The 18,651-nt window shown below is 37.2% G+C and overlaps 1 protein-coding gene across 1 annotated transcript in view; it reads left to right on the top strand.

Annotated features, from left to right (window-relative positions):
- The window catches only part of LOC150081307 (dehydrodolichyl diphosphate synthase complex subunit DHDDS-like), a 109,901-nt gene that overhangs the window by 43,171 nt on the left and 48,079 nt on the right, over positions 1 to 18,651 (top strand). Inside the window, exons 3-4 of the mRNA XM_090380155.1 lie at positions 6,326 to 6,468; positions 12,170 to 12,286. Coding sequence (XP_090236281.1) covers positions 6,326 to 6,468; positions 12,170 to 12,286 — 260 coding nt within the window. The remainder of the gene's footprint in view (positions 1 to 6,325; positions 6,469 to 12,169; positions 12,287 to 18,651) is intronic.

The following is an 18,651-nucleotide window of genomic DNA, read 5'->3' as shown; positions in this document are numbered from 1 at the left end:
CAATATGAGATATAACTTAAAACGATGCCGCTTTGCTAATATTCTGGTCATTCAGATTTGGCTATGTATTATTGATGCTTTCACACTATACTTATACAGGGCATTATCTTGCTGAAAGAGGCCAATGCCATCCAGATACATGGTTTCTATATAGGGTTAGTTACTGTGGGGTTTCATGTGCATCAGCAACTTAGGCTATATTGTACTGTATGCAATATGTTTGTAAATTGTGTTCTGTCGTTGATTTGCTGTTTACTACCCTTGCCTGGGGCTTAGAGGGGAACAGGTATCCTGTGTGTTATCAGACACTCAGCCTAAAACACTGATGGATCCAATATCTCTCTATTACAGAAGATTTAGGAGAAGTCCGGTTGGCCTGCCTCCCTAAAGTCCACTCATGCACACCTTCTCGAGGGTAAGCCCTGTTACATCACTTAGGTGGCAACGAACATGTAGAGTGGTTCTCTTCAAGACGCCTGGTCAGCGTGAAGAGGAAAAGACCAAACCCTCCAACAATGAGAGCACAACAATACAAATGGCCCTCAGTCCCCAGCAGCTTTCACTCTCCCTCTTACGGCAGCGAGAGGATCAGAGTGGAAGCAGAGGGTGCTAAGAATCTCTGGGTACGACCAGGCTGCCATGCACGGAAATTGAACTTGGCCTGTTATAACGTACGATCACTCATCGGTGAAGACAGGATATTAGAGCTGGAAAAGGAATTAGAAAATGTGAATTGGAATATCATCGGTTTGGCTGAAACAAGAAGAAATGAATCACTTATAAGTTTATCAAGTGGAAATCTGCTGTACACCAATGGAAACAGTGAAAGGAGTGAAGGTGGAGTTGGGTTTCTGGTCCATAAAGATTTTAAAAACAACATTTTGGAATTCAAAAGTACATCACCAAGGGTGTCAAGACTAATACTCAAGATTTCTAAGAGGTACAAGCTAAAGATTATAATGGTTTATGCACCAACATCGAGCCATGATGATGAAGAGGTTGAAGAAATGTACACTGAAATTGAGAGTCTTCTAGATGAGCAGAAAACCCACTACACTATTATTATGGGGGACTTCAATGCTAAGGTTGGAAAAAGGCAAAACAGCGCAGAAAGAGGAACTATAGGAAATTTTGGAATTGGTGAAAGAAATAAAAGAGGTGAAAGACTTGTGGAATTTGCAGAATCTCAAGGAATGTCAGTAATGAACACTTTTTTCAAGAAAAGGGTGAACAGAAAGTGGACATGGAAGAGTCCAAATGGATTAACAACTAATGAAATAGACTTCATCCTCACTAACAGAAGATATATTGTGAATGATGTTACCGTCCTGAATAAGGTAAATGTTGGAAGTGATCACAGAATGGTAAGATGTACACTTGATATAGATGTAGGAAAGGAAAGGAAAAAACTGACTCGAGTAAATAATACAAAGGTCTTTGAAATAACAGAGGAGGAGAAAAAGCAGTATGTACTTGAACTTAAGAACAAGTTTGAGCTTCTACAGACTGCTCGGGACCAAGATATCGACGAGGAATATTACAACTTTCTGAAAGTGATAAAGCCCAAGAAACTTATAGGGAAACAGAAATCCAAAGAAGAAAAAATTAGTCAAGAAACACTTGTCATGATGAACCAAAGACGACAAATGAAGAGCAAGAAAAACACTGACAGGGAGAAAATTGAGTATACTGAGTTATGCAAAGCCATTAGAAAGAGACTCAGAGAGGACATAAGAAGATTTAACACAAGAAAAGTAGAACAAGCATTAAGGGAAAACAAAGGATTTAAATCAGCAGCCATGAGCAGTAATACAGAAAGACAAATGATACTGAAACTGAAGAATAGCGATGGCGTACTTATAAACAGCAGAGAATGCATAATTCAAATAGCAGAAGACTACTATAGAGAATTATACAAGGAGCGAGGGAATGATACCAGCAGTGGGGAAGATGGATTGCAAAGTAACAACACATACGACATACCCGATATTCTTCCTGATGAGGTAGAACATGCATTGAAGAAAATGAAGAATCGGAAAGCCCCTGGGGAAGATGAAGTTACTGTAGAGTTGTTAAAATTGGGAGGAAGAGACATAACACAAAAACTGGCAAGGCTCTTCACAAAGTGCATTAGAAAAGGTTTGATGCCTAAGCAGTGGAATAATGCAATCATAGTTTTGCTGCATAAGAAAGGAGATAAATCAGAAATTGGAAATTATAGACCAATTAGCTTGTTATCCCATATCTACAAGTTGTTCACAAGGGTCATTACTAACAGATTAGAAAGAATACTTGATGAGAATCAACCGAAAGAGCAAGCTGGCTTTAGGACAGGATTCTCAACTATGGATCACCTTCATGTAATATCACAGCTAATGGAGAAAGCAAATGAATATAAAACACCATTATGCCTGGCATTTGTGGATTATGAAAAGGCATTTGACTCCATACAGCATAAGGCAATGTTTCGGGCACTGGAAAGACAAGGCATAGATAGTCCATATATTATGATTTTGAAGAAAATATATGAGAGTGCTACATCCTTTATTAGACTAGACAAAGACAGTAGCAAATTTAAAATCGAGAAAGGAGTCCGACAAGGAGACACAATATCTCCGAAGCTGTTTACTGCTGCCCTTGAGGAAGCTTTCAGAAGATTAGACTGGTCGCAGAAAGGAGTCAATGTGAACGGAGAGTACCTAAACCATTTACGATTTGCAGATGACATTGTGGTCATAAGCCACGATCCCAAAGAATTAGAGGAAAATCTTAATCAGTTATGCACAGTTAGTAAGGATTTTGGACTAAAGATGAATATGGCTAAAACAAAAGTAATGATGAACAAGTATGCCACGGAAAGGGAAATAATGATTGAAGGAGCAGTAATTGAAAAGGTGGAGTCATATACTTATCTGGGACAAGTTATTAGCTGTAATAATGATAAATGGCTGGAAGTCAAGAGAAGAATAAATTTTGGATGGATAGCATTCAGGAAATATAGTCACATACTGAAGAGCAATATCCCAGTTTGTCTGAAACGTAAAATAATGAATGAATGTATACTTCCCACCATGACTTATGGAAGTGAAACTTGGACACTCACCAAAAGAATGGAAGAGAAGCTGAGAACTACACAGCGAAGAATGGAACGAATCATATTGGGAATCAGACTGTTAGATAAGAAGAGAAACACATGGATTAGGCAGCAAACTCAAGTAAAGGACATTCTTATCAAAACTAAAGAACTAAAATGGTCTTGGGCAGGACACATAGCTCGAAGACATGATGACAGATGGACTAAGAAAATAACAGAATGGTACCCAAGAGGAGCTAGAAGAAAACCTGGAAGACAAAGGCGGAGATGGATAGATGAAATTCATGAGTTTTTGAGTAGTAAATGGATGGCCAGTGCTCAAAACAGAAGGAACTGGAAAGTTGCTGGAGAGGCCTTCATCCTGCAGTGGATTGAAAATGGCTGATGATGATGATGACCCTTGCCTGAGATCAACTAACTCTGCCATGTTGGGAAAAAGGCTCATAAAATTCCTCATGTCATTTACAAAATTCAAATATAGGTCTTTTCCACCCAGTGTGACCATGTAGGGAAAAACTTGGCCTGAAACAATGCCAACGTAGGATCTGACAGTGAGGATGTTCAATGGAGATGAAGGAACCCATAAACATGATACCACTGATGCCAGACAGTTTTTGTTCAGCGATGAAGTCTAATCACAACTGCTCACTGTTGAATATGCACCTGTCCATTGGCATGATGGATTTGGAACCTTGATTTATCCGATCAGGCAACCTTTTTCCAGTTGTCCAATATCCAGGAACAATGCTCCCGTGCCCACTACAGGTGGAAGTATTGATGGAGTCAGTCATCATGGGTACATGGATAGATCACCTACTCAATAGGCCTATCTGCAAGAATGTCCACTGGATGGTGTGTTTGGAAACATTTCTCTGATGGATCATGAGATGGATCATGAGCCATCTGTTGTCCCAGACAGTATGTGCCAACTGCCATTCACCTTGTCTTTTGACCTGTGGTAGTCTTCCCACCTGCCATATTGGGTTGTTGTGTGTCCTTCTGACCATTCACGCAATACCTTCGCTAGAGTGGCCCTCGAACAGCCAACAATGCCTGCAGTTGCTGGCCCTGCCTTACTAGCAACACAAATCATTCTCCGTTTAAACTCTGTTAGGTCTCTCCCTTTCTCCATTGCACATGTTTTGTACTGATGATCTAGCAGGCACTACCATACTGTAGATATGCTTTGCCAGTCAGTGGCAGCACTCTTAGATGCTGTGGAATGTGTCCACTCATGGAGACAGGGGTGGCTATAATGTATTGGCTCACGAGCAGCCAATTGGTAACTTTAGCAGTTGTTTGCTATTCTACATGTGATTTCATAGCTTTGAAAAGGATGTTGTGTTACAAAAATTATAACTGGATATATCACAACTGGCTTTTTCATTTCTGTTCTTAGAGTTAAAATGTTTACTTTTGAGTTTTCCATGGCAATTACTGTGTTAGTGCTGTACTTTTTTTTTTTTTTTAATTATTATATCTCTGATTGGAGTCAAGAGAGGCAAAAAAATTAAACTGTAACCATTCTGGGATAAGTCTTGTTATTCTATGTATATCTAAGTCTAATTGAGAGAATATACTGCACAAGGGAATACAACAGCTGAATAGTCAATATTTTGAAACCACTGCATTAACTGGTTCTCCCTCAGTGATGTATAGCATTTGCCTTTGTAGGTGTCTATTGTGCAATTTGTTTGCCATAAACAGCATTAATTTTTACGTTCCTCTTCAGAGTAATAATCACAACGGTATTATATCTAAAACTAGTATAACGAGGCACAATATATCTAGGTTACACTGTATTTAAACATGGATGTTTTTTTATTATAAAATTTGTCTGTTACATTTTCTGGTTATAACCAGAAAAGAATTTTTTTTTAAATTTAACTATTCATCAAGGAATAAAACTTACATCAGTTGCCCAATAAATTTTTTTTTTTTTTTTTTTTTTTTGTTTTTTTGTTTTCACTCTCTTTAATTTTATTTGTTATTATTATTTACCTTTAATAGCTGGGTATCATCTTTGGACATTGGTCAAAATCCATCACCGTGACAATGCAGTATCATTCACTGGGAAAGTGCAGCTGACTTTTTGTACATAAAATAGCCTCAGGATGAATAATGCTACAGTGTCATTAAATTGTATTTAAAAAAAAAAAAGAAAGAAAAAAGATTCCATCAAACCTTACGGATTTTAGGCATTTCCAAATTATCGGGTTCTGAATAAGGGATTTCATACTGTATATAATTTATGGTTTTCTTGTAATTAATATTCTCTCCTAATTCATGAAACTGTATAGTGTTTGTTGTTACCAACCTTCATTCAATTTATTTTTGCAGATTTCACAATGACAATCTCATAATTATTGCATAATTGATTAAAAATAGCACAACATATCTTCACAACTTGTCTTTTTTTATAATTAGCACAATTTCTTTCATTTTAAAAATAGTGCAGCATTATATAACCAGTTCTTACAATCACTAATTTATCCTACAAGTCTAGAATAGAAACAGTGCACACACACTGTTTCCATCCTAGACATGAAAACAATATCCACAATGATTTCGGAATGTCATCAAAATTGGCCTCTAAATGGTTGGATTATTGGAAAGTTTTCCTTCCAGCTTGTTTCAATAAATGCAATAATTTTTTTGCCTTTAAAATTTACATGGAGTGCCCAGTTGTTTAATTTCTTATTAGAATCAGTTAATTCCCACATATCTCTTTCTCCCAAAATTATATCAGTATCATTAATAAATATTAAAAACAGTAAGGGGACCAACACTGACCACTGTGGAACCCCATTTATCACATTATTCCATGAAGAGTAGTGATCCTTTATAACTATTTTTTATCCTCTACCACTTAACCACCCCTTAGCAATAACTTGCTCCAATTTATACAACAGTTGTATATGTGGCCAAGTATCTAAAGCTTTACTGAACTCTAGTATATGGTGTCAAAATTATTCTTTGCATCCATTTGCTTTGTGGCAACCTCGTAGTAGCTAATCATGCTGATGCAGCATGATCATCCATTAACAAAATGATCTTGCATTACTTCTTAAAACTATTGATTCCATTATTTTTCCCAGCACAGAGGTTAAGTTACAGGCCTAGTTACCCACTTCACCCTTTAAACTATCCCTGAACATACTTATGTGCACACACACTGTTTCTATTCTTTGGAATTAATTGTATTAGCATTGTGATTTGTTTTATTTGCAGACATTAAGTTGGCTGTTATCATTAGGAATTAGAGAAGCAACATTCTATACTTTTAGTATAGAAAATTTCAAGAGACCAAAGGAAGAGATTGATGCTCTGATGAATATAGCTCGAGAGAAGTTTAAACAGTTATTGGAAGAGAAGTAAGCTTAATAAAAATGGATGTCAGAATACAATAATTAGAACATTGTAAGATTATTTATTATTGATGTTTAATATTTAATTTTAACGATATCTAATTTTTCTGAGGTTCAAAAGCACAAAGTGATTCTTGATTTTCTAAATTTACTTTTGTACTGTTACTATTAGCGGCAATTGATGCAAGGAAGCAACTTATGCAGCATCAGCCAAAAAAATAAAATAATAAAATAAAAATAAATAAACTACCCACCTCATCAGTCCATTCCCTCTATTAATTTGTCTAATTCTTCCTTAAAATTATTTAAACTTTCCACTTCCACAGCACCAGATGTAAGTTTTTCCAACAATCAATCACTCTCTGGCTGAAAACAAATTTTCACAAATCTCTCCTGCCTCCATCATTTTTCATTTGATGTCCTGTTATGCGGGTTGTCCAAGAAAGAGTAAGGATGCCCTCAGAATTTCATTTACTCAATTTATTTAAAGTCTTTAACACTTCAATCAGGTCTCCTCACAGGTACCTAGTTTCCAAGTGCTTCAATTTGCAAACTGATATGTTTTATGGTAAGAGGACCCATTTTTGTCCTTGGCTAACCTGGTTCCCTTTCAACCCATTCCAACAGATCTACATCCTTCCTAAAATGAGGCCTCCAGACCTGTATGCAGTACTTGAGATGTGGCCTAACCATTGCCTTATACAACTGGATAATCACCGCCTTGCCCCTGTGTGCAGAATTCCTGTATATCATTGACAAAACTCCATGAGCTATCCTAGCAGCCTGTCTACACTGCTCAAAGCACTTAACAATTAATATGAATATGCAGTTTAATCCAGGTCGCTTTCATTCTCTACCAACCAAATGCTATCTTTTTTTTGAGGAGAACTGCTGCAAATATACCGTACCTTGCATTTACTAATGTTAAACGTCAGCTGCCACTTTTAAACCCATCTATACATTTTCTAGGTCTTTCTAGGTGCAGTAGTATGCCTTGATTCTGTCATCAACCACCCTACCAACCTTTGTATCACTTTCAGACTTAGATAATAAGCTTTATGTCTTCATCAATATTAATAATATTGAAAACAGTAAAGGGCCCAGCATCGAACCCCAATAAACTCTACTAATAAAATTAGTTCAAAAATTCCACAAAGTGTCTTCATCTGATGAAGACAGTGAACGCATTCTTTGGTTTTTAAAAGGTGAGCGACAATGTGTATTTGTTTTAAAATATATGTGTAATAGATTGTAAATATATTGGTATTAATTCATGTCTTTCTAAAACTGTGCATTCAGCTTTAAATAAAGCCTAAAGCTTTATAACTCATGTACAACATCATCAGAATTTTAAATGATATGTTATGCTTCAAAGGTCAACTTATATACTGGAATACAGAGTATGAAGATTCTGCTTCTTATTATTATTCATACTATACAAGGTGTGGCAATAAATTTCTTGGACTAGTGCTGTTGCATCATGTTCATTGAATTGGAAAATAAATGGAAGTGGCACGTTGTTGTTCAAACTTCTTCCAACAGATAATGATACATTGATTGTCCAGTAGGCTGACAAGTTGCAAGTAACAACCAGTTTCATTAGTATAATTAATATACTATGTCACAATTTTGCAATGGAGCAACAAATGAATATCAAATGCTTTAAACTGAGAAAATCTGCAACAGAAATGTATGAAATGTTAAAAACTATTTATGGTGATAAAACATTAAGTGACTTTGTGTGTTTCAGTGGTATAAGCAGTTCAAAGATTGATGGCCATCAGAATGATACCTGATGAGTTGAATATGCCTCCGTAGCCGAGTGGTCTGGAGCGGGAGTGCAGTAGCGCACGCTCTTTGAGTAGACTGGGGTTCAAGCCCCTGACTGCTGAATACGGTCGATCTGCTAACCTGCACTGGACCAGCGTGGCAGATTATGGTCCATTTCTCTCAGCATGAATTGTTGAGGAGGCTTCCATCCTGCAGTGGGTTGATATGGCTGCACTTTACCTTTTTAAGGAAATAATTCATCAAATTCTGCATGAAGATTTAGGGAAAAGGAAATTTTGCAAAATTTGTGCTGCACATCCTCAAAGATGAGCAGAAGCAATGAAGAGTGTCTTTGCATGAAGACTTAATTCAGACTTGTCAAGACAATCCTAATTTCCTCAACTGAATTGTCACTGGAAATGAGTGTTGTGTGTTTCAGTACAACCTAGAGATGAAGTGTCAGAGCATGCAGTGGATTTCAATATCATCACCAATGCGTAAAAGGTTTTGTTTACAGAAGTTCAGGATCAAGATGATGCTGATCATGTTTTTCGATGAGCAATGTGATTCAAAAGGAATTTTTAACTGATGGGGAGAGAGAGTCAATGTGTTCTATGTACAGGTGCTTCAAAGATTACTGAAGCATGTTTCCAGGGTGAGGCCATAATTTCAAAAGAAAGGCAGCTGGTTCTTGTTGCACGATAATGCCCCGCCCATCTTACACTTGTTGTGAAGACATTTCTGATGAAACAGCATTATACAGATCAACCATCCACCCTACTCTCCCAATCTGGCACCAGCAGACTTCTTCCTCTTTCCTAAGATGAAAACTGCCCTCAAAGAAAAGAGATTTCAGGATGTTGGGGACATAAAGGGAAATGTAACGACCAAACTGAACATAGTCTCTTTGGATGCCTTTGCTGACTCTTCAGAAACTTTTATAACATATGTAATAAATGGATTCAATCAGATGGTGATTACTTAGAATAAAAATAAAACCATTTTTGAGTTCCTTCATTCGGTGTTCTTTTTGTTGCACCAATTTGGGAACTTCACTGCCACATCTTGTATTTATATCACCTCATGTGTGATCTTTGTTATCCTCTCTCTCTCTCTCTGCCTTTTAGCTTTGCATCACTTGTTTTCATTTCCTAGCTATAGATTACTCAAGGACTGGAGGAATTCTTATCTATTTTCTTGGTTTTTCTTCATCTTCATATATTTTTAGTTTTTCTTTTCTTTTCTACCATCCTCCCCTATCTTTAAATCTTTGAAATGGGATGACTGTGCAACATAATCAGTGCAAAAGTTGTCTGTTCGCCTTCACTGGTGGTTCTTGTTCATATGCCCAGCTTCTTGATCTTGTGGTTCTTGTTCATATGCCCACAGATGGTGATGCCAATTAGTACCTAACTGACTATCTGGAAAGTGGTATAAATTTTCTCTGTTCATCAATCAATAACACCTTCGATAGCCTAGATAATTATGTTATGTTCCTTGTGAATTAGCAGATCTTGTATATTTGCACATGTATAAACCTGTCTTGATAAACTTGTAAGCTTATCAAAACAAGAGTACATTTTAATATTTTTACTTATTGTTAATAGATTGTAGACCATTGTGTTGTATTAAAAGATTTGAATAGTTTCAGACATATTATAGTAATGTTTTCCATGCTCTTCTTTCTTTCCATATAAAACTCTATCACTTTTCCTAGGATCTGTTGAAATCCTATTTTATGCAATTCAAAAATGCATACCTAGCTTTTTATTTTTTATTTTTATTAATATTAGTAGTTGCAAGGGATACAAGAAAGCAAGCTTATAGAGCATCAGACAAAAAAAAAAAAAAAACACTTCCTACTAATAATTCTTCTAGTTCCTGCATAAAAATATTCAAACTGAGAGCAGTTTTTCCCAACAATGAACTACCTACTAGCTGAAAGCAAATTTCCACACATCTGTCTCGCAATCATCCTTCCTCAGTTTAAATTTATGTCACCTGGTGTGTTGTCTGAGCAAGAGGAAGGATCCCATCAGCATTAAGCTTACTGGATCCATTCAAAGCCATAAACACATCATTCGTTTTGTTCCACTCACTAATCCTGTTGTCCTTCTGCATACCCATTCCAACAAATGATCCACGTCCTTCATAAAATGAGACTTCCAGGCTTCATTTCAGGCCATATCTTTCTCAAGCTGTGATAGGGTTAACTCCTTTACTTTCTGGAAGTGACATCACTTCCGGAAAGTATATATTGATTACGAAATAAAAGAGCTTTTGTATTGTAAATATTTTATTGATCATTCACAAATTTAAATAATTTCATCTGGAAGATAAGATACAATGGATTTATAATAACTGAAGTAAGAGACATATACTTGTGACTGCAATGTATCTAAAAACCTCTTAAAAACAGCATTGATTGATGTACCCGATCTTGTAGTTGAGATTGAGGGATTAGTGTTCATTGTGAGATTGAACATTTCTTGCAGGAAAGTAATTAATGGTTTAGTTTCTTCAAATCTGAAGTTAACGTTGAAATCACTGCTCATGATCATGCATATTTTATGTAAATCTTTCTTTAACAGTGCTGTACCTTGAACTGAGTATGGGAGCAAAATGAAATGAATGGATTATATCCTGTATATCACTGTTAGGAGAAATATAGACAACCGTTGTAAGTATAGCTTGGCCATTGTGTAAAAAGCACTCCGCTGTACATATATTGCCAACAGGCCGAATAGTGCCTGTTGGACCAGTCATCAATAGTCACATCTAAGTATAGTGTAACAATGTGTCTCTCACCCTTGTTGTGATAAATTGTGACTCCAGCTGTCCGTTTGGTTTCACGCTTGAACTGAACCATGCAATCAAAGTTCGGGATGCTGACACTCTCGTTATTTTCTAACCAAGTCTCAGATAGCAGCAAGATTTGGCACTGCTGTGTAATAGTGTCGGCGAGATCAGTATGGTGCACCCATAGGCTTTAGCAGTTGAGTGAGATAACTGAGAGTTCCTTCCTATCGTGGATGAATTCGAGCAAGCTGTCCTGTCTTGTTTATAGCCAATCAGTTGCAATCCTGGTAAACTCATTTTGTAAATCGGTGGTGGATATAGCATTTCTCAGGCTGTGGTAGAATCTCTTGTCATCGGTTGTTTGCTTGCATGTATCTCGCCACCTTCTTGCAAGTTAACTTTCCAATCATAGCTGAGGTGGGAAATTTGAGCCACAATCATATCTGTTGCTCTTCATTGTATTCAATCTTGGATAATTTGCCAATGGCTCCATTAGCAACTTTAGAGGTGACTTTAGAGGTTTGTAGATTTGTCTGTTTTCCTAAAACTATCCAGAAAATAGATGGTGCCAAATAATGGATTTCCAGATTTGGGAGGTTGAACTGTATAATGCTATAACTTTGCCAAAAGATGCTTCAATACTTCATATTTTGCAAATGCAGGAATTATAACAGAAACTACAAATTCTAGAATTCTCTAAGATGGTGAACCACTTCAGTTTACTTTAATACATCCTGTTAATTTTAATAAAGCAAATTGCAATTTTCCAATTTTATTTTTAGTGAAATAAATCGATATTGTCTTGATAATTAAAATTTAATGATAACAGTTATAAATTTATTAATCTGGTAAATACCATTCTTAAATTGAAGTTATCTGCATATAATGCAAATTATTACAACATATCCCACGACGGTTCTCAACAAAAAAAAAAAAAAAAAAAAAAGCTTGACAGTTTCCTTTCTCAGCTCTTCATTTCATTATTCTGTCAGATTTGATACAAATAGGATGCTGAGTAAATGTTAACATTCATTTAATTTTAAAATTTTAACTATAGACATCATAATAAGTTTATTACAATATTTATGTAAAATAAGTATTACACAAATTTATTCAGTTTTCTTTCGTTTGATTTTAGAGATAAACTTGCCAGATATGATGTGCATGTTCAGATTTTTGGTAACTTAAATCTCCTTCCACTTGATCTGCAACAGTCACTTGCTGAATTAATGTTGATTACCAGCTCATTTAAAAGGTAACTACCCTTTTTCTTCAGTAATTATTTTGAACAATAGTATTCATCATTTACCACATATTTTAATTTTTACCATGTCTGGATTTTGGTTCTTCATTTAATCTTCTGATTTCACTTGAGATAATACAAATTTTGGGGATGGCTGCTAGAAGTTTAGGGAAGGCTTTTAGGGGAGACAGATTTCTATTTTATCTTAAACACTATTTATTAATTATAAAATGTGAGGAAAAATATAATCATAATTACTCTCAATGTAATAATAAAATTTTAGTTATCAAACAAACAAAATACTGGCATAATAGGTATATATGTATGTACAGGTCTACTGTCACTAGAAATGATACAAATTACAAAAATATATATATACAGTCAAACTTGGTTATAGTGAGCATCAAGGGACCAACAAAATTTCCTTGTTATAATGATTACTCAATATATCAGTGATGAGTTAAATCTACCTCCTATATTTTTTAATTCTCAATAACTTGATAAAAAGATAGATTCAAAAAACAAAAGAAATATTGGAGAGAAAAAAATAATATTAGTATATACCTATGTATTATTAATATTAAAAGGCTTGTATTCAGTTTTTAAATCAATCCTGCCAACCGTTGTTACATACAGAATTGTCATGTTCAAATTGCTTTGCAAATTTTTTCTTTTCAGCCTTCAAGATCGGACCATCTGTTAAAAATACAGAACTTCTTTGTGTAGTGAACCATTGAAGCAATGCTTCATCGACATTTGTAACCTCTCACTTTCTAAATTTGTTTTGTTTTCTTCTGTTATATTCTTTTCCAGTGCTAATATGTAAACATGTTTATTCTTCCACAATGTTGATACTGTTGAAGACAATGAAAACTTTTCACACACTTCGACATTTTTTGCACCATGGATAATTTCGACTTTTTTGCAGATTGAGAGACACCTTTTGTTAGTAGACATATTTCTGAAGGAAGGGCTCGTTTCCAACTGATTTTACTTTAAAATGACAGTCAAGTGATCTGAATACAGAATTCTTGGCAAGTCCCATTTCCAAAATTCTTAGGAGTCCTGAAATAAATTTATGGTGGAGTAAATAAAAGACAATCTGTAAATAGGGTAATGCGACAAGTGGAACGTCAATACACTATTGTATAGCCCCATCCCTGAAAGGACAAGGTCATAAACTGGCCGCTAATCTGATGTGCTTAGCGGCCAGTTTATGAAAGCTAAGTTGCGCTTTTCATTTTTGTCTATTCCAAGAATTGGGTTTTTTCGACAACCTGAGCAATTAAGAATGTTTGCATAGTTACCAAAATTTGTATGGTATATCCATGTAGTATGCTCGTTGTAACAGTGAGCAATTGTATGGGAATACGTGTAAATTAAAATTATTATGGCTTTTTGCTCATTACAGCCATGATCTCATTATTTCCATGCTCATTATAACCATGTTTGACTGTATTTTCAAAATGGTTGCAAATAGCTGTTTCTCTGATCATTAAATTTCTTTAAAATAATGTTCATGTTGATTTCTTTTTGATCTCTCCTCAAATGCAAGTAGAATTAAATTGGCCATTTGCAGGTATCACTGAGCTAATGAATGTCCAATTTGCACTAATAAATGGGAAGACACTGGCGTAAAGAGAAGACTTTCTACCTTCAAAACTTTGAGTTAAATATGAAATAAACAAATATCACCTACACTGAGAAAAAGCAAACAAACTGCACCATAAATTTTTGGATTTCAGTCGCTATTGTTCGTTTCTGAAAACTGAAACTCAAGAGGAAGGAGAGTTAAATCCAGACTTATTCCTTCTTGGAACCTTACAAAAATTGATATAAGCGGGAAAGTATTTTAGATATTGATATTAAAAAATGCATAGCACTTCATAGCACTTCAAAACAAAATGTTAACTGTACACCGTGGGGGAGCCTCCGTAGCCAGGTGGGAAGGAGCAGCAGTGCGTAGCACACGCTTCTTGATTAGACCGGGGTTCGAGCCCGTCACCACCAAATACGGAGGATGTGGAAAGGTCAGAGAATGACCATCGCATATCCCGGAGCAATATGGCCTTAGTAGCTAATGCTCCTAAAAACCAAATAACTAACTAACTATACACCGTGGTAGGTATGTTTAATTGGATATCATCTTTTAAGGGCACAAAAGGTGATATAGTTGTATACATTGGCACTAATGATATCAAGAGTAGGAGACCGGGGCACCTCCGTAGCCAGGTGGGAAGAAGCAGCAGTGCGTAGCACACGCTTCTTGATTAGACCGGGGTTCGAGCCCGTCACCACCAAATACGGAGGATGTGGAAAGGTCAGAGAATGACCATCGCATATCCCGGAGCAATATGGCCTTAGTAGCTAATGCTCCTAAAAACCAAATAACTAACTAACTATACACCGTGGTAGGTATGTTTAATTGGATATCATCTTTTAAGGGCACAAAAGGTGATATAGTTGTATACATTGGCACTAATGATATCAAGAGTAGGAGACCGGAGCACCTCCGTAGCCAGGTGGGAAGAAGCAGCAGTGCGTAGCACACGCTTCTTGATTAGACCGGGGTTCGAGGCCGTCACCACCAAATACGGAGGATGCGGAAAGGTCAGGGAATGACCACCGCATATTCCCGGAGCAATATGGCCTTAGTTGCTAATGCTCCTAAAAACCAAATAACAAACAACAACAAACAGTAGGAGACCGGAAGAATTACTTAACAAGTACAGGTCACTGTTGAAAAAAAAGCTGTGAATTAGGGTTGAATTTGAAAGTGTCTGCAATTCTGCCCAGACATGATAGGAGGGAGTATATGATGAGAGCCTTCTCGATCAATTCGGCCCTAGAAAGATTGTGCAATGCTCAAGGGGTAGAATGTACTTGTTAACAGGAGAGACTACTTCTACAAGGATGGGATACACTTAAATAGAAAGGGCGCAAGAATATTTGCTGATGCTATCGAGGCAGTGTTAGGTGGGTTGGAAAACTGCTAGCTTGGGGAGGATACAAAGACTAATATATTAACAGCAGCCAGTGGCAGAGGTGAAAGTGATTCTTGCACTGCTTCTATTGGAATGAGCAGAAGCCTGAAAAACAAGATGCAGGATATTTCAGAGACTGCTGGGAGTCATTGCGGTACAAGTAAACACATGGGTTGTGTTAGGGTAGCTAAGAATAGAAATAGGTGCATGTATACTTGCGTGTACACCAATGCTAGGAGTTTAGTAAATAAATTTGATGAATATTAGGTATTGCTCAAAGCATCAAAGGCAGATATTGTTGGGATATCAGAGACGTGGTGTCACACAGTTATAAGGAATGCAGAACTGGAATTTGGGCAGTACAACGTCTACAGAAAGAATAGACAGGATAGGAAGGGAGGAGGGGTTATGCTATTAGTTAAGAAACACATAAAATCCAAGGAAGTAAAGCCAGTCGACTTCGCTGGACAGTGCAGAGTCGAGTCATTTTGGTGTGACATAAGCATTGGGAGATCAAAATTGAGAGCAGGAGTGTGCTATAGGCCTATTGACTGTGATGAGTATAATAAGAAACTGTACAGAGAAATAGAGTGGGCCAGTACATCAGAGAGTCTTATAATGGGGGATTTTAATTTCCCAGATATTGTCTGGAATTTGTGGGTAGATCACTCACACACTAGCAAGGCTTTTGTGGATTTATTGGTTGGTTGTTTTCTACATCAGCATGTTCTTGAGGCAACTAGAGGGAGTAATACTCTTGATTCGATTATCAGTAGTGATTCTTCATGCATTAAGAATCTGCAGATAAAGGAACCACTAGGTGGCACTGATCACAGTGTGCTGAAGTGGGACTTACTCAAAGAGGTAACTACCATCAGGGGTAAAGAGAAGGGTTATTGCTTTCGTAGAGGCGACCACAATGGTCTGAGACAGTATTTAGATTCTATACAGTGGGACCAACTAAAGATGTTACCAACAGCAAATTCAAAATGGGAAGCATTCAAAGAACTTATCTTGGAAGCTACTAGGCTTTACATACCATCTAAGAAATATTGTTCAAGGTTTAGGCCTAAATGGATGTCAGATGAACTAATGAGACATATGTCAGAGAAGAAAAATGCATGTGATACATATAAATTAATGCGTGACACAGAAGCCTATGATAGATACAAGTTGATCTGTAACCAAGTTACACAGGCGCCTCCGTAGCCAGGTGGGAAGGAGCAGCAGTGCGTAGTACATGCTTCTTGATTAGACCGTGGTTCGAGCCCGTCACCACCAAATACGGAGGATGCGGACAGGTCAGGGAATGACTACCGCAGATCCCGGAACAATATGGCCTTAGTTGCTAATGCTCCTAAAAACCAAATAACAAACAAAAAAAAAACAAACCAAGTTACAAAGGAGGTTAGGCAGGCAAAGGCGGACTACGCGATATCTTTGGCAAGGGATGCAAAGTAAAACAACAAAGAGTTCTTTAATTATGTAAACTCTAGAAGAAAGGGGATGAATCAGATTGGTCCCCTTGATATCGATGGGACAACTGTTGATGATCCTGCTCAGGTAGCTAAGAAACTAAATGAATATTTTGCATCGACATTCACACATGAGGAGTTATTCAGCGAGGGGAATGCCAGAGGTGTATTCAACTCTAGCAGTAAGCTATAGAATCTTGAAATAACTGGGAGTAAAGTGGAGGAGAAATTGTTGAAGATAAACACAAGAAAGGCACCTGGGGTGGATGGGATCTATCCAGTTATATTAAAGGAGGCAGCAAAGGAGGTAAGCAAACCCTTAGCCATAATTATGAGAGCTTCCTTGGACTCAGCGGAGGTACCCACAGACTGGAGATGTACAAATGAGACCCCAATTCAGAAAGGAGGATCAAAGGCCGACACAAATAATTATAGACCTGCGAGTTTAACTTCTGTTCTAGGAAAATTAATGGAAGCACTGGTTAAAGAAGCACTGCAGGATCATCTAGACAAGACTTCAGTTATAGCTCGAACATAGCATGGTTTTGTTAAGGGGAAGACTAGCCTGACCAATTTGATTGGATACTATGATGCAGTCACAAAAGAACTGGATGCAGGAAATAACTTTGATATTATATACTTGGATCTTAGAAAGACTTTTGATACTGTTGCACATGGAAGACTGCTGCACAAATTGGAGCAGTGTGGCATTGGAGGCAGATTGCTGCTATGGATAAAGGGGTGGTTGAGGGGAAGAAGACAGAGAGTGGTAATCAATGGACACTGCTCATCGTGGACTAATGTTATTAGTGGAGGCCCTCAGGGTTCCGTGTTGGGTCCATTATTGTTTTCTGTATTTATAAATGATATTGATGATGGTATATCAAGCATCATGTCCAAGTTTGCAGACGATACAAAGGTTGTCAGGGTTGTCAAGGACACTACTGACACTATGCTGTTGCAACATTATCTGGAAAGGTTGAGCAGATGGGCTGAGAGGTGGCAAATGAAGTTTAACATTGACAAATGTAAAGTACTACATATGGGAAACAGCAACCCCAGAGCAACATATCAACTCTGTGGTACTACACTGACAGTGGTAGCGAATGAAAAGGACCTGGGGGTAATTGTGCAGGCAGATATGAAGTTCTCTGAGCAGTGCAGACGGACTGCAAGAGTAGCTCATGGTGTCTTGTCAATGATATACAGCAATGTTTCTAGCAGGAATAAGGAGGTGATTATTCCCTTGTATAAGGCAATGGTCAGGCCACACCTTGAGTACTGTATACAGGTCTGGAGGCCTCATTTCAAGAAGGATGTAGAGCTGCTGGAACGAGTACAGAGAAGGGCAACAAGATTAGTGAATGGAACAAAGAGGTACTCTTACGAAGAAAGGCTTAAGTTTTGCAAATTACAGTGTCTCGAGACTAGGCACCAGCGAGGTGATCTGATAGAGGTGTATAAAGCCTTGAATGGTTTCAGCATGCTCAGTGCTGATGGAATTCTTTCTCTTGTTCAGAATAATCCCCTGAGAGAGCATAAATTCAAATTGAGGAAAGACAGTTGTAGGACAGACGTGCGGAAGTTTGCCTTTAGCCAGTGGGTAGTTTGTTGGTGGAACAGACTTCCATTCCTTGTCGTGCAAGTTGATAGCCTAAATAAATTTAAGGCTCAGCTGGACAGGTATTTTGAACAAACGGAGGGGTGAAGCAGAAGTGGGTTTTTTTTTTTTTTTTTTTTTTTTGGCTGATGCTGCATAAACTTGCATTCTTGCATCATATGCTTCTACTAATGCTAATGCTAATCATTTACCCCAAGACATAATGGAATATGAAATGAAATGACTAAGTCCCATCTCCTTTTGCCCACTATTTTTTGGGTTCTTTGTTCACAATTTCAGCGCTAGTATTACATGGCT

The sequence above is a fragment of the Mastigoproctus giganteus genome, chromosome 8 (assembly GCF_048544385.1).
Source record: "Mastigoproctus giganteus isolate SK-2022 chromosome 8, ASM4854438v1, whole genome shotgun sequence".
NCBI classification, from domain to species: domain Eukaryota; kingdom Metazoa; phylum Arthropoda; class Arachnida; order Uropygi; family Thelyphonidae; genus Mastigoproctus; species Mastigoproctus giganteus.
Note: the sequence above shows the minus strand (reverse complement) of the source record. Positions and strands in the feature narration are given on the sequence as shown.